The 14,912-nt window shown below is 40.2% G+C and overlaps 1 protein-coding gene across 2 annotated transcripts in view; it reads right to left on the reverse strand.

Annotated features, from left to right (window-relative positions):
* The window catches only part of MAPK12 (mitogen-activated protein kinase 12), a 38,981-nt gene that overhangs the window by 5,883 nt on the left and 18,186 nt on the right, over positions 1-14,912 (reverse strand). For both annotated transcript variants that reach the window (XM_086609723.1, XM_086609722.1), the window contains exons 5-8: positions 8,389-8,418; positions 6,594-6,641; positions 950-1,064; positions 221-292 (exon numbers count right to left, since the gene is read on the reverse strand). In XM_086609723.1, the coding sequence (XP_086465849.1) occupies positions 221-292; positions 950-1,064; positions 6,594-6,641; positions 8,389-8,418 (265 nt within the window). The remainder of the gene's footprint in view (positions 1-220; positions 293-949; positions 1,065-6,593; positions 6,642-8,388; positions 8,419-14,912) is intronic.

Consider the following 14,912-nt stretch of genomic DNA (forward strand, 5'->3'; position numbering starts at 1 on the left):
CACCTCTCTTTTTCTATTGAAAAAGCTCAGTAATACAAGTTTTAATTTGCAGATGTGCAAAAGCAGTACAGATACCAAACAATCAATTAATGAGAAAGGTGCAAGCCATTTTGCTCTTCATTTCAATTTATGCTCATCAGTTTTTGAACAGTCCTAGTGTATCACATGAGAACCTCTCATCACTGTCTTACATTAGTGTCATAAATTCACTGAAGGATACGATCATTTCCTTTGAACAGAGGCCTCCCCGTTATCATCTCAGCCATTATACAGCCCACAGACCAGATGTCAACTGAAAAAAAGACCAACAGTCAGATTAAATTGCTGAATACTTGTCCATTTAAATGTACATAAAGTTTCATTTAAAACATATTTTAAAGAAGCGAAAAATTTACCTTTATAGCTTGCTACAAACTAAATGAGTGCCTTGCCAAGTATGACGAACAGTATAGGTAAAACTACCAGCCTAATTAGCAAACTGGAAATAATCTGATAATGTACAGAATCAGTTTCTCAGTAACGGGCAGATGCACATGGGAAGTAAATTTTCAATGCTTTCAAAAACTCCCTTAGTTATCCAAGCATTACTTGAATTTCCTCCTTCTGCCATTTCCCCCGTCTGTTGGAGTTACCACGTCTTTGCAGGAAGATGACAGTCAGTGCAGAACACAAGAACGTAGACCAGACTGCCACATCCATACACATTTATATCGCTTTTTTCCAACCGCCTTGGCACTTTCTGTTACTCTCAGAAAATACACAAAAAAGCCCCCAAACTCACAACCACCAAACAATTGCCTGCAATTTATCTACAAGGAAGTTTTACGTAATTATATTGTCATTTCCACCTCCAATTTCTCCTTCACTTCAGAAACAAAGACTTGCTTATATGTTGTCTGATTCAGTGAATGCTTCAGCTCTGTTCAGACTTTTCTGAAGAGATGCTGACCTGTTTGCGTATAATGCATCCAGTTAAGTATGACCTCTGGGGCTCTGTACCACCTTGTAACCACGTAACCGGTCATCTCACTGTCTGTATGCCTCGCCAATCCAAAATCCAGAATCTGTAGTGGAAGCACAAAGAACATCCTGATCAGACAAATAGTTATCTATTTTATACAGACTTTACAAACGTGGAAATTGGAGCATTCTGCAGAGATTGGCTTATTTTTGCATCTTTTTTCTCAATGAAGCGTCTTGTTCTCATTTGAAAAATCAAGGCAGAAGTAGCAAGGAGCTTTGTGATTTTTTTTTCTTCCATGTTAGATACTCCTATAGCAACACTAAAAGCTGTAAAAACAGTAAAGAACAAATTATTCAATTATTAATTAAAAACATAGAGGTCTCACTTAATGCAAAAAATTCCCTGACCATGGAATGACTATCGTAGCTTGTTAGGGACTAAAAGAACAGCACCCATCTTAGATGGTATTCATATTCTGGATGGCACAATTATTCAAGAGTGCGTTCCAATAATATTCTGAAGTAAGGAGGAATTATCATCTTTGTTTTATGAGTTTTTGTTTGTGTTTTTTGTGTTTTTTTTTTTTTTTTATATAAGGGAAGGCTTCCTCTAGGTCACATTGAAAATATTCAACAAGAGTAGGGAATTACGATTATTTAGCCCCACTAAGTTTTCCCCAGCCTACTTGTGTCATAGAATCATAGAATGGCATAGGCTGGAAGGGACCTCAGAGATCATCTAATCCAACCTCCCTGTCATGGGCAGGGACGCCTCTCAACTAAACCAGGCTACTCAAGGCTCCGTCCAACCTGGCCTTGAACACCTCCAGGGAAGGGGAATCCACAACTTCTCTGGGCAATTTATTCCAAAGTCTTTCCACCCTCGTACTGAAGAATTTCTTCCTAAGATCTAATCTAAATCTGTTCTCCTTCAACTTAAACCCATTTCCCCTTGTCCTATCAGTGGACACTCTTGTAAAAAGTCCCTCCCCAGCCTTCCTGTAGGTTCCCTTCAGGTATTGGAAGGCAGCTATTAGGTCCCCCCGAAGTCTTCTCTTTTCAAGGCTGAACAATCCCAGCTTCCGCAACCTGTCCTCGTAGCAGAGGTGCTCCAGCCCCTGGATCATCTTTGTGGCCCTGCTCTGAACATGCTCCAACAGATCTATATCTCTCTTATCGTGGGGACACCAGAACTGGACGCAGTATTCAGAACAACTCTCTGTGAGAAATGCAAGGTCAATGCATTTTTTTTTTAAGATTATGCACAATTCAGCTTATTTCTAAGACTCTCAAGATACTTATCTGTAGATATATCAATATGTACAGCAGCAAGATTAAAAATGAATGTTCTAGCCTTTTGTCAACTTCTACAAAATTGGCTAACGAAAAGGTCCACCTTTATGGACCTTCAAAATATGGTGCTAAAAGATGTGGCCAACAGTGAGGAACACTCCTGGAATGGCAGTCAGTTCATAATTATCAGGAAGTTCAGGCTTCTAAGAAGAAGCAGGAGTCTTGGGTAAGTAAAGTCTATTCAAGATAAATCATCATCATGCACAGCTACTTGAATATGTAGCTTTGCATGAACAGCCACTAGTTGCCATGTTTATCAGGCTTCATATAGACATTTTTACTAGGAGCACCTGTGCACTATATACCAAGAGTGATGCTTTTGTAATGCTCTCTGTAATTAAAAATTTTAAAATATTTCAGGACACTTTTATCATTCCCTGGAACGAGCAGAAATGAAAATTATCTTTTCATTCACAGATCAAGAGTATAAAACATCATGGCTTATCCTTATTGCTATACTTGAAATATCATTTCTATCTTTTCCCTGTAACTGCTGATTACCTACCAATTTAAAAACAAGAATAGGATGCCAAGGGAGATATTTTTATTCTTACCAATAAAATACAGTTGATTACAGCCTAAGCCACCCCTCAGAACTTTGGGTACTGAAGATTTACTGGAATCAAAATATATGCAATAACAAAACACACTTTCATCTACAGCTTTTAAATTTATTCTACACATACAACACACATTATATGTCTTCCCAGTAACATGGGAGGAGAGGCGGAAGAAAAAAGGAAGTTTTAGATAATAGGTCAAAAGCCACATGTGGTACCATCTATTCTGTCACAGCTTTTTAGGCCTTTTCCATACTAAGGCTTCTGACACTTGGAGACAGCTAAAATATAATTTGGGTTGGTATTTTCATAAAAGCAGAAAACAACAGCAAGAATTTTTGTGCATTATGTATTAACTTCAGCATTTATTTTCATTTACATATTCATTAGGGTCAGGAACACGTGTATCCTGTTAGTCATTAATATAAACATGATACCACTTCAATAACAATCTTCACATGAAACTATTATTCTCGTACTCCAATCTTCAACTTCTCAGCTGGAACTTCCAAAGCAATTTTCAAGGCAAATTTTAAAATCCTTTTTATAACGCAGGAATTATGAAAGAGAGAGCAAATTCTCCTCAGCTCCTCAAGGATAAGCTCCCCTTGTACTCAGCAAACTTTATTTTCCCAACTTGCTTCAATAACCGTAACAAAAATAACTTGTAACTTCAAGACTCCAGAAAGGGCAGTGATTTCCCCTAAGGCACCCTTCACTATCACATTTCTGAATCCCATGTAGCAGTCGAGAGCATGAGACAAGGGAGCCAGAAAGCTCACTGTGAAAAATAAAACTGATTGCTTATTAATTATTACCAATTCAAGGAACTGTTCCAACTTGTCTACAGCCACATCGCTGCCGGAGCTCATGGAAGAGAAGCTGCTGAGTGCACAGACATGGGGGAAAAGGGTTGGACCATCCCTGGCAGCATGGTCCTGTGCCCACATGAACTGACTTTGACAGCGTGCTCTCCGAGCAGGATCACATCCTGCCTATTGCACCCAAACACACGCATGTGAGGGAATTCAGTTCAACTTCTTCAGTGTAAAAGAGATCCCAGTTAAATCCTTGCCTTGCTATTCTTTATGCATGCTTCTCAACACAATATAGTTTGCTTTCTGTTTACAGACCGGAGTTGCTTTTTGACAACTGGTATTTCCTAATGGCAAATTTGCGCTTTTCTTCTGCATATGATACCAGAGTTTATCATACAACCAGGGACAGCGTAATTTCACTCCGAGAGTCAAGAAGCAAAACCTAAAGCTTAATGCTACATTTTCTCCTTGTCATTTCACAAAATTGTGTTCTGATACAGAATTATTTGCCTCAGTTTATCTAAAAGCTTAAAAATGTCCAAGGTAACAGAAAAATAAGTTGAGTTAAATAAGGAGATACAGTGATTGTATCATGGAATAATGTCTTAGACCTGGGCTGCATCTCAAAACATAATTGCGCAGCTAAGGGAAGGGAAGAGAAACACGTACAACCGCTTTTTCTAGCTTCTCTTTTTTTCCCCATCGCCCTGGGACCCACCCAGTGTTTGGCCACCCACAAGCCAGGACGTGACAACAGCTTTTTGTGTTAGGTAGAGAAATTCTGAAACGACAGGACCCTGAATATTCAGATTAGTCTCCAAAGAGCAAAAAATTGTATTACAACAGCTACATGCAAGTATGTAATTTGTATGTAATATGCTAAAAAACATTTTTGCAGTGTTGCATCAACTTTTATTTTATTAAGAGAGTGCTTCACAACATTCGATCTGTATCTCCCAGCTTGCAGTGGGACTTTTTATATTTCTTCAAAGCTGGTATTCTCATCTAACTGAACTACTTTCATAAAGCCTTATGTCTCTTTTAGGGAGGAAACCTTGGCCATAAAATCTAAGTGTACTTACACATCAGGACACAAAAGCTCCCATTCAAATGTACTGCTGTTTTGTGAGGATGTATAGGCCAGTCACAATTCAAGCACAGGACAGAAGACATAGCTTGATTTTGTAATTAAATGAAAAAACCTTGACTAGCCTTTCAGATTGCTAGAGCTAAGAGAAGACAGGCGACAAAAACAATTCTAAAAATTAATAATGATCTATTAAAATACAAGAATTGAATTAACTAGGGACTGGAAGCAGTCTGAGGCTACTATCTCTACACTCAATAGAATATACTGATAAGCAGTGTTGAGTACTACATTAATTCTACTTCATAATAAATAATAGGCTTTTTTTGTAACAAAGTCATTCTACACAGCCAAATAGATGCATTCTTGCTAGGTCAGGGTACATTGCGAAGTACAAATATTATCCACTCTAACAGGCTCTGGAAGATTTCCAATACATGTAAGAAAGTGCAATCAGAACCGGTCAGATTCAGTATTTCAGTTCAATAACTTAGAAGGGGGCTTGAAGCGACAAATGTGCAGAAGAATTACTACTCAGATGGACTCTACTGAGAACATTTCCAAGGAAGTGGCAATGCCTACACTTCAGGAGAGATAACTTTTCACAACGAGTGCTACAGCACTGGTCTCCGAGGGTGCATTGCTAGCTAAGCCCAGTTTCCATGCTGGGAAGGGGTGTGGGTGTGCACCATCCTCCTACTCATCTTTGGATGGATGCCCCGATGGGTAGGACGAAGGGAGTCACAACAGAAGTCAATACTTGCCCACTCCAGAGCAGCAGCAACCAGGTAATACAAAAAATGCTACCAAGCACATCTGTCTTGCAGGGTAGCAGCAGAAACAGGTAATAGCTGAACTATAGGAGGCTGAATTAGAAATTGTCTCCCTTTAATGAATTTTTTTTCCTCACTACTTCAATTAACAGCAAAAGTGAAGCAGAACTGATATATTCCTGCTATGAAATACACAGTCTATACTATTGTTAGTTGTAGCAGTGCAGAAGGAATCACTTTCAAAGAAATAAGATGTTCTTGTTGGTGATAAGCAGTATGTGATTCCTCTCATGCCCCTCTGAAGTGATTAGCTGCAGCGTATCATAAAAACAATTCTCCATTACAGCTCTTACTGAACTGTAACCATGACATGATTTTTTCTCGAAAAGTGTTTTCAGTTGAGTGACTGCAAAAAAATACACCAGTATTCATTGCAACATACACATCACACAGGAAAAGGGTGACTATTAGTGTCACGCACATGTGCTTGGTGGGAGCATGCAGCTGTGGCATGGACTGCTCCTTCAACACCAAATCCGCTGCCCTTCATCCAGCTGGAGGGACCCAAGTCATCAACTGCTCCAACGATGCCATGAATGTAATAACCTGTGGCACTGACTTCCTCACCAGAAATCCTTCCCAATGTCTTGGAGTCAAGCCCCATCTCTCCCCTGTTAGCACCGAGTGTTTTCAGCTGGGACATCGTGGGCAACGTTTCCAGCTTGAGGCGCAGCCATTTCTTGTGCTTGGCTCCAGAATGATCTCAGAAACCGATCATCGCCTCTGCCATTCGTACAAAATGCACATTTGCATTTGCAAAAACAATTGCAAGGAGCAGCCTCTTGTAATTTTTTTCAAGATTGTTACCACTGCCCATCTGATCCTCTCCCCCTATTTCTCCATGACTCCTCAAAGCTCATGGGCTGAAAACCTGGCCCATCATTGAAACTAGCTGGCACGTCCACAGCTGTTTCACCCGTTGTCTTCTGTGGTGTGTTTCTAATACATCGACTGTTTTTTTTGAATAAACATATCCTACCTTCAATTCACAGTCTTCATTTACTGCCAAGTTTCCAGGCTTTAGGTCCTATAATCAGATTTGAAATGGATGTTATTTATTTACTTTACAGCAAGCACAATAAAACAAAGCACACTTTCTTTCATTTAGGTTTAATGGTTTTCATACGACTACTTAGAACAGATAAAACGATGTCATAAATCTAAATTAGAAAATTAAATATAACAAATAACAGAAATAAAGACACAAACTTGAATAGATTTGGCTTTTTTCCAGTGTGTTTTACCCCTAGACAAATCAACTTTTTTTCTGCTAGAAGTCAGGAAAATACTTGCCAGTAAAGGAACTCACTCATCTTACTGTGACTGGCGTTTGGACATAAATTTGTTGCATTTAATACTAACACTACAAAGTTCAGGATTCACATATACTGACATGAAGTAAAAAAAAATTTCCTTCACTATTCCTGGACTGTATCCATTGCATATCTAAACATACTTTAAAAAGGTTCCATACCCTCATAGACCTACAAGAAGTACTGAGGGAATCAAACAAGATTTTACATAAAAGCCTATGCTCTCTTCTGTGGGAAAAATCAATTTCCTAACGAAGTCAATTAAATGAAGACTGCAACATAAAAAAAAAAATTCTTTAAGCCTCTTCAGCTATTGTACAGACTTCTAATGATCTTTGTTGTACTACTTAGAAGTTGTACTTCTAAGTTCAGCAGCAAAGGGAAGAGTACTGGCAATAATTAAGATTTTGCAATGTCAGTGACTCTTAGACATTCACAGTTACAATAAAGAGAAAGAAAAAAAATCAGAAGTAAGTTTTCCTTCAGCTTTTGCAAAGCTTTGTTTGCCACTTTAGCACAGGACATTTAGAGGAATCTTCTCTCTGAACTTTTTAACAGGCATCCAGCTGTTTCATGAGTATGTTCTAAGATCAGAGAGGCCTTGGAGAGAAACAAATCGGTGCAAAGAACTGTAATGAAACCAAGAAGCTCCAGAGCCTTCAAGAGGGACCTTAGAAAAAGTCTAGGCAACTGTAAATTTAGACCATGATCACAGCAGTTGTAGAAATAAAAACATCAATTTATTACGTTATTTTGGCAGTTTGCATAGTTTCCATATCCAGCTTAACGCTACTATATAATGTGCACTTTTCCATTGCACTCCTGGTATTTTATTACTAACAGCCAGTTTCTACTGTTCTGATGCAGTTTTGGGGGAAGTTAAGCTGTTTGCTACCACAAAGGCATCATTCAGAACTCCTTCTTCACAGTGCAAACGTGATTTTAAGTGGACTTCAGACACAGCAGGAATTCAAAAAGAATTGAATGCTTAATTTCTCTCTGGAAAAAAATGAGGTTTTTGAGGTTCAAAAATTTTTTACTATTTTTTCCATTTCTATGTTTTCATTCCCCTGCCCCCAACTTTGAGAATTAACACGATGTTTAAACAACATTTAAAGATTGTTCATAGAAATTTAATCTTAATTTTTAAAAAAGCCAGAAAAAACTCTTATCCATCTCAGCGTAGACATTATTTGCTCTTGTAGAGACTTACAACTCAACTTCACAAAGTGATTTGAGAAATCCAAATCTAAGCTGTATCCAATGCAACTTGAGTGCCCAAATTACCCTGATGTAGCCATACCACCTTTTGTTCCTATTGAACAAGAACCTAAAGCATTATCAAACACTATAAATAGAGACACTATAAACAAAAGTTCAGGCACATTTATGAGCACACTTATACACAAACACCACTCACATTATCAGCATATAAACATCTTTTATAGTGTTTCCACTTACCCTGTGAATTATGCCTGATGAGTGAATATACTGTAAAAAGAGAAAGTATTTTTTAGTTAATGAGGTCCTGACTTTAAGAAGTTGCCTGGAGGAGAGGAGAAAGTACTTTTTCATGGTGCTAAAGTAATCTGCAATTAGAAAATGTTTATTTATTGCACAGATCTTTTTAGCAATGTTTTCAACTTTCAGATAATTAAACTATCATTTTGCCCTTCCCCTCCCCCAGTAAATCAGTTTGAGTACTGTAACAGAACATATAGTTTTTTCTAATTCTTCCCATACATAAAATCCTGTTTCCAGTTAATTTTTGGATTTGCTAGAGAGATACATATATCAGAATAAATCCTGCTATTTTATATATCAGAAATGCCCTCTTGCAATAGATGTCTCTGTTGTGCCATCATAGTTTAGATTCATATGCTCCAGCAGTACTGAGTTTTAAGAGATCATTTAAGACTAGGATGAAAGCCAGTCAAGGTCTTAGCTGAGAAGTCTCACTACATGCTTCACTACTTCCTCAATGAAACATGGAGAGGTCATGTTAAAAGACATTCTCCTTTACCTGAACACTTTCATCGCCCTTCCCATGACCTATTTAACAACTCACGAAAGTCAAACCAACAAACTGGACACCTAGGACTAGTTCTTTTGGGAAGAGACCTGACCAAAAGCAGATGTCTGCACCAATGACTGTCACCAAATGTTGCCCGCTGAGGTACGCAGTTCCTCTTACCAGCTGATTGACACCCTAGAAAAGACTGTTTTCATCATAGACAATAAAGGGAGCCTCTAGTAAACAGTTCAGACATAGGCATGTCTTTTGCAAGGATTGACATGCAGGAAGTTGTCCTCCAAGAGCAGCCCGGGACATGCTTGCCAGTACTGTTCTCTTCAGGTGTGGGGGACTGATCTGAGAATGCCAAAGACCATACTACTGATAGCAGCTCATACAACTGATACTAAGCAACACAAGAATAAAAGCTTTTTCAAAAGTCCCCAGAAAAGATGGATGAGATGCAAATCTCACTAGCTTCACCTGGAGAGTTTTCACTTGATTCCACTGTGAAGAATGGGACAATAACTGGGAAAAGAGTTACTGGGAACCACCTGTCAGAGCCAACAAACACCAACCAGGGACAGTCAGCATGGCATCATGGAGATGCACAAAAGCACTAAACTTTGCAGGGTAACGGCCAACCAGCCATAGCCCCAGCAACCACTGTCTTCTTCCCCAGCAGCCATGAAGATGAGCAATTAACCTTGTAAATGCAACAGTCCCTCTGCAAGGAATCCCCACAGTCCACTTGATGAGGGGACCAGGGAAAGGAAAGCAAAGCTACAGATCAAAACCAACTTCTTCAGACAGATCCAATGTGCTTTTCCGACTCAGGTCTCTGAACTGAAACCAAACAACCTAAGCAGCACCAGTCCTGGATATAAGGCACCGAGTTTTTAAAGCAGCGACTGAACAAAAATAAAATCTCTGACATTTACTTTTTCCTCTCTTACACCTGATGCAGCACTCCAGACGTGGTGTCTCAGGTTCTGAATAGAGAAAGGAAAAAAAAAAAAAAAAATCACTTCCCTTAACCCCATGGCTAGAACATCACCAATCCAGCCCAGATCGTGGCAGGGCTCTGCTGCTGCGCGGCTGCACTGCTGACTGCCGTGCCCGAGTCCAGGCAGGACTCGGCATTTGTGGTAGAACAGTTACTGCTGCACATTACTTGCAGATTAGGCAAAGTTTAGCATCACCCATAGGAAATGCCAAAGCGCTTCACAGGATTTCCTGGGGCAGACACAAGGGGCTGAGGGCACAGGGCTGTTCCCCAGAACGGAGCCCGTAAAACCGCTACAGCAAATGAAGAACTATGAAATGTTGCTTCTGTCATGGATGTGCATGAAATGGATCAGGATGGGAGGAACCAGATACAAAAAGAGGAAGTCTGTCATTTGTTCAGTGAGACTAGAGAGGATGTATGTGCTTGCCTTTTTTTTTTTTTTAAAAAAGAAATGTATCTGTAAGTAGTTACACTCCCAACAAATGAGGAAAAAGCTGATGACTTCTGCCAATAGCCATCTTGATCAAAGATATCACAATGACTACTTGTGTTCTAAATCATTTCAATGTCTTCTTACTGAAGCCTCTTGATTTTCCAGAGCAGATGCTTAAAATATTCTATAGGCTATTTTTGCTGGTATGACTGTAGATAGCAAGGAAATAACTGGCAGACCCAGGAATTTCTGCACCTAGGAATGTGGCATGTAGAAACTGGAATTAAAAGGACTGCACCCTTCAGAGTTTTAGTTAATCTCATCTTGTTTGGGGCAAAGAGCATGGTTTTGCTGGCGTTCTCACCCCACTGAAGGTTTTACGAGTGTTCACAGCTCCTCAAAGTGTTAACATGATTTAGGTGAACACCTATATTTTCTAAACTCTCCTCTTAATACAACGCTACTGAGATTACATGAAACAGCACTTATTCCTGGTGCTAGTGAACACATCAGCCTTTCTGTAAGCTGAAATACTGGTGCTGTGCTGCAGTATTTCTTGAACAATAGCAGTATTTTTTTAACTGCATTTTATTATCTCCTGGCAGCTAGCAGCACTGGAACTGCGTTAGTCTTCGTTCAAAAAATTCTCCATTTCAGTTCAATAACCTTCTAAAACAGGATCCTTTTCTTACTGATTCTCCTCATTAAATTATCCATTTATTGACAGATTTTTTACTCTTAACATGGCAAAAACATCCAGAGCAGAGCAGACACATCCTTCACAATGTTATTACCACTTCATCCAAACAATATTTGATTCAAGAGTGCAGTTAACATGAGCAAAGTGCCTTGGAGCACAGGAGCTCTGTGCATTGTACTAGATAATTTTTGGTAGCACGCAGAAATACTTGAAGGCAAGCTTTGTATTGTGCTAGGAAGCTATCCAACAACTGCCTAAATTCTACACATTCTTGTCTGTATATGCAATCTCTACACAAAATAAAAAACTAATCAAAACGGAATTAGATGAGGACTCAGAAGAAAGTATTCTAGGCAGCATGCAAAATGAAATTAAGGAGTGAATTGGCAGGGAAGGAAAAATTGAAGAGGAAATGGGTGAGGGGGGAAGGGAAAGTTGAGAAAGTAGAGTAGTAGAAAGTAGAGACGCAGAAAGAAATAAATAAATGTGAACAAAAGACAGTGAATAGAGATGCTAAAAGGAGAGAACTAGAGCAGGTAAATATTACTATGAGTATGGCAAAAGATGCTTGAACAGGTGTTTGTATGGCCCAAGCGCCATCTCTCCATTCTCAAATAATGTACAACTCAAGAAACAGGACTGCCACCCACCTGCCCAGGCCTCTACGAACAGGAAGCCAAATGGCACTCCTGCAGAAGAGGGACCCAAAACTGAAAGCACTGGAAACTCCAGCCCTTTTCCACCTACATAAAGATGTTTATGTTCAGCTTGCCTTCTGCACTCTGACAATACACAGCTTTTCTGTCAAACAGAAAAACGATGAAAGCCCTTCCGAGTTGCAATCTCATACTTAAATAAAATTTAATGCCAGACCAAAGCCTGACTAGGAAACAGACAAAGGAGAGGCATGTCATTGGTTTTAAGCAGTGTCAAATTGCGTTGTTTTTTCCCCACCACAGATGAAGTTAAATTCTGATAAATTACAAGGCTCACCAAAGAAAGGAAAGGAGTATTTCATTCTCTGTAGAAAAAAGACAGTAAAATGGCAAGAACAGAAACCAACTGACAAACAAGGACTGTATAGACTTACAGAGCAAAGATCTGGGGGCTTGACACAAATCTTCCTGAACTCAGTATGAACTTTCTATTGACCTTGATTTATATATATATTTTTAAATCAAGTCTGTTGAGCATTTTGGTATATAAACAATCTAGAATCAGTCTACAGGCAGAATGCAGAAACGAAGCCTGCAAGGAACTGACTTGGGGGCTTAGCAAAAATCTCACTTCTTGATACATGCATGTAGAAAACACTCTGCATGAGTGATTTAACTGTCACATATTTTGTTAGAATAGAAGTATGCAATGTGACAATGAGCAGCCTTCTTGCCTTTGACCAGACATAAACACAGATACCATGAAGTGCTTGTGTACTTTACACAAAGGCAAATGCATATTGCAGGTAACACCTTTAACACCACTCCCCCAAAACAGAGTCCATCAAAGTTAAAAGGTGCAAAAAAAAAAAAAAAAAAAAAAAAAAGCGTTATAAAAATTAGAGGCTAACCTTGGGAAGTTGAAAGAGTTTTACAGCAAAGATCTTCAGAGTTGCATATTCCTCCCTCCCAGGTGTTGCAAGTATTTTTCCCTTATAATGCCTCAACTGAGCACTAGCTAAGTGTATGCTTTGTTCTCCTTGCCCCGCCAAAAAAGCAATCTAAGTAAACACAGATGGGCTGTTTTTAATCCAGATACAGTAAACCTTAAAAAGTACAAGATTTTAATGCAAAACTTGGCAGAGCCTTTCTTAAACAGTTAACTTACTGGTATCTGTAAAAGAAGAAAATCACTGACCCATTTTCTTTTTTCTCTGCATGCTAGCAATGCTGCTTTCAGCTTAACCCACTGCCTAGCACAGACTGTGCTGTGAGAATGTCCCTCAAGCACTAGACCACTCCTCTTTCTTGAAGATATTTCCAGCTAGGTGTATTATTGCAGCTGGATGAATTGGTTCAAGAAGAATCCAAAATTGAATGGAACAGGTACAGTAAAGACTGTTCTCAAATGTTTGCTGTGCAATAGGAAATTACAAAACATCAGAGTTTAGTAGCTGAATAAAGTCTTATTTCCTGCTGGTAATTTTGATGTAAGTACAGTTGTGCTTTTCAAAAATGTGGAAGAAGAGACAAAAAGATTCAGGTGAACCACTTCTTATAGAAGATCTAACACAGTTACACAGACCAGAGATACCAATTTACCAAGACTATCTCAGCATCCCTGCTGGTTGCCTTGTAACTGGAGCGAGAACTACCCTCGTTTTTATAAAATCCTGGGAACAGCAGCTTACATCAAGAGCTTCCTGCTTTTTTCCTCTGTGGCGGGTTGACCTTGGCTGGTCACCAGGTGCTCACCGAGCCATGCTCTCATTTCCTCTCCTCAGCAGGACAGAAGGGAGAAAACACAACGGAAAAGCTCGTGGGTCAAGATAAGGACAGGGAGATCACTTTCCAATTACTGTCACAGGCAAAACAGACTCAACCTGGGGAAGATTAATTTAATTTATTGCCAATTAATAATAGAATATGATAGTCAGAAACAAAAACAAAACTAAAACCACCTTCCCCCCACCCCTCCCTTCCTTGCAGGCTCAACTTCACCCCTGACTCTTCTACCTCCTTCCCCGAGTGATGTAGAGGGATGGGGAATGGAAACTATGGTCAGTTTATTACGTGTTGCCTCTAATGATCTTTCCTCCTCACACTCTTCCTCTCCTCCAGCATGGGGTTTCCCCCATTGGAGACCCTTCACAAACTGCTCCAGCATGGCTCCTTTCCACAGGATGTAGTCCCTCAGGAGCACGCTGCTCCAGCGTGGGTCCCCACAAGTCTTGCCACAAGTCCTGCCAGGAGCCTGCTCCAGCGTGGGCTCTCCAGGGGCTGCATCCACGTGCTCCAGCATGGGGTCCTCCATGGGCTGCAGTGTGGATGGATATCTACTCCGACGTGGTTCTCCATGGGTTGCAGGAGGGCAACCTGTATCACCATGGTCTTCCCCACGGGCTGCAGGGGAATCTCTGCTCCGGTGCCAGGAGCACTTCCCTCCTCCTCCTCCCACACTGACCTTGGTGTTTGCAGGGCTGTTTCTCTCATTTTCTCACTCTTCTCTCACAGCTGCTGTGCAGCACTTTCTACCCCTCCTAAAATATGTTCTCGCAGAGGAGCCATGAACATTGCTGATGGGCTCAGGTTTAGCCAGCAGCAGGTCCGTCTCAGAGCCTGCTGGAACTGGCTGTGTCTGATGCGGGGGCAGCTCCTGCTGTCTTCTCGCAGAAGCCACCCCTGCAGCCCTCCACTACCAGACCTTTCCACACAAACCCATACATCGTCTTTAATTCCCACTCTGTTTTCTTCAGATGTATGTCAACCACGCACGGTTACTCCGCTTGCCTTCCACATTTACTGATCAGACTTCAGTGTCAACCTTTGAGGCCCATGAACTCCGCTCTACCGGCCTCTGTGAAATAATTGAGGCCACAAGGACCGAAATATGTTTCTAGGCCACTTCACTGGAATGAAATTCATTATTCATCCTTTCCACTACACTCAACTCAAGCTAATTTTTTACAGTTCATATATTGCTTGGCCTGTAAAATTAGCCCAAACGATGTTTTTCATCTCTGGTGAATAGCATGGCTCTGCTGGAAACCTGCTTCCCAGACAGCTACCTGCAACTAAACAGACCACTCCACTTACATGGTCCTTGAGAAAACACTTATTAGGACATGGTTTTGTAATTAGGGAACTAAGTACAAGACTGAAATCATAACTCT

The sequence above is a fragment of the Tauraco erythrolophus genome, chromosome 4 (assembly GCF_009769465.1).
Source record: "Tauraco erythrolophus isolate bTauEry1 chromosome 4, bTauEry1.pri, whole genome shotgun sequence".
In the NCBI taxonomy this organism is placed as follows: domain Eukaryota; kingdom Metazoa; phylum Chordata; class Aves; order Musophagiformes; family Musophagidae; genus Tauraco; species Tauraco erythrolophus.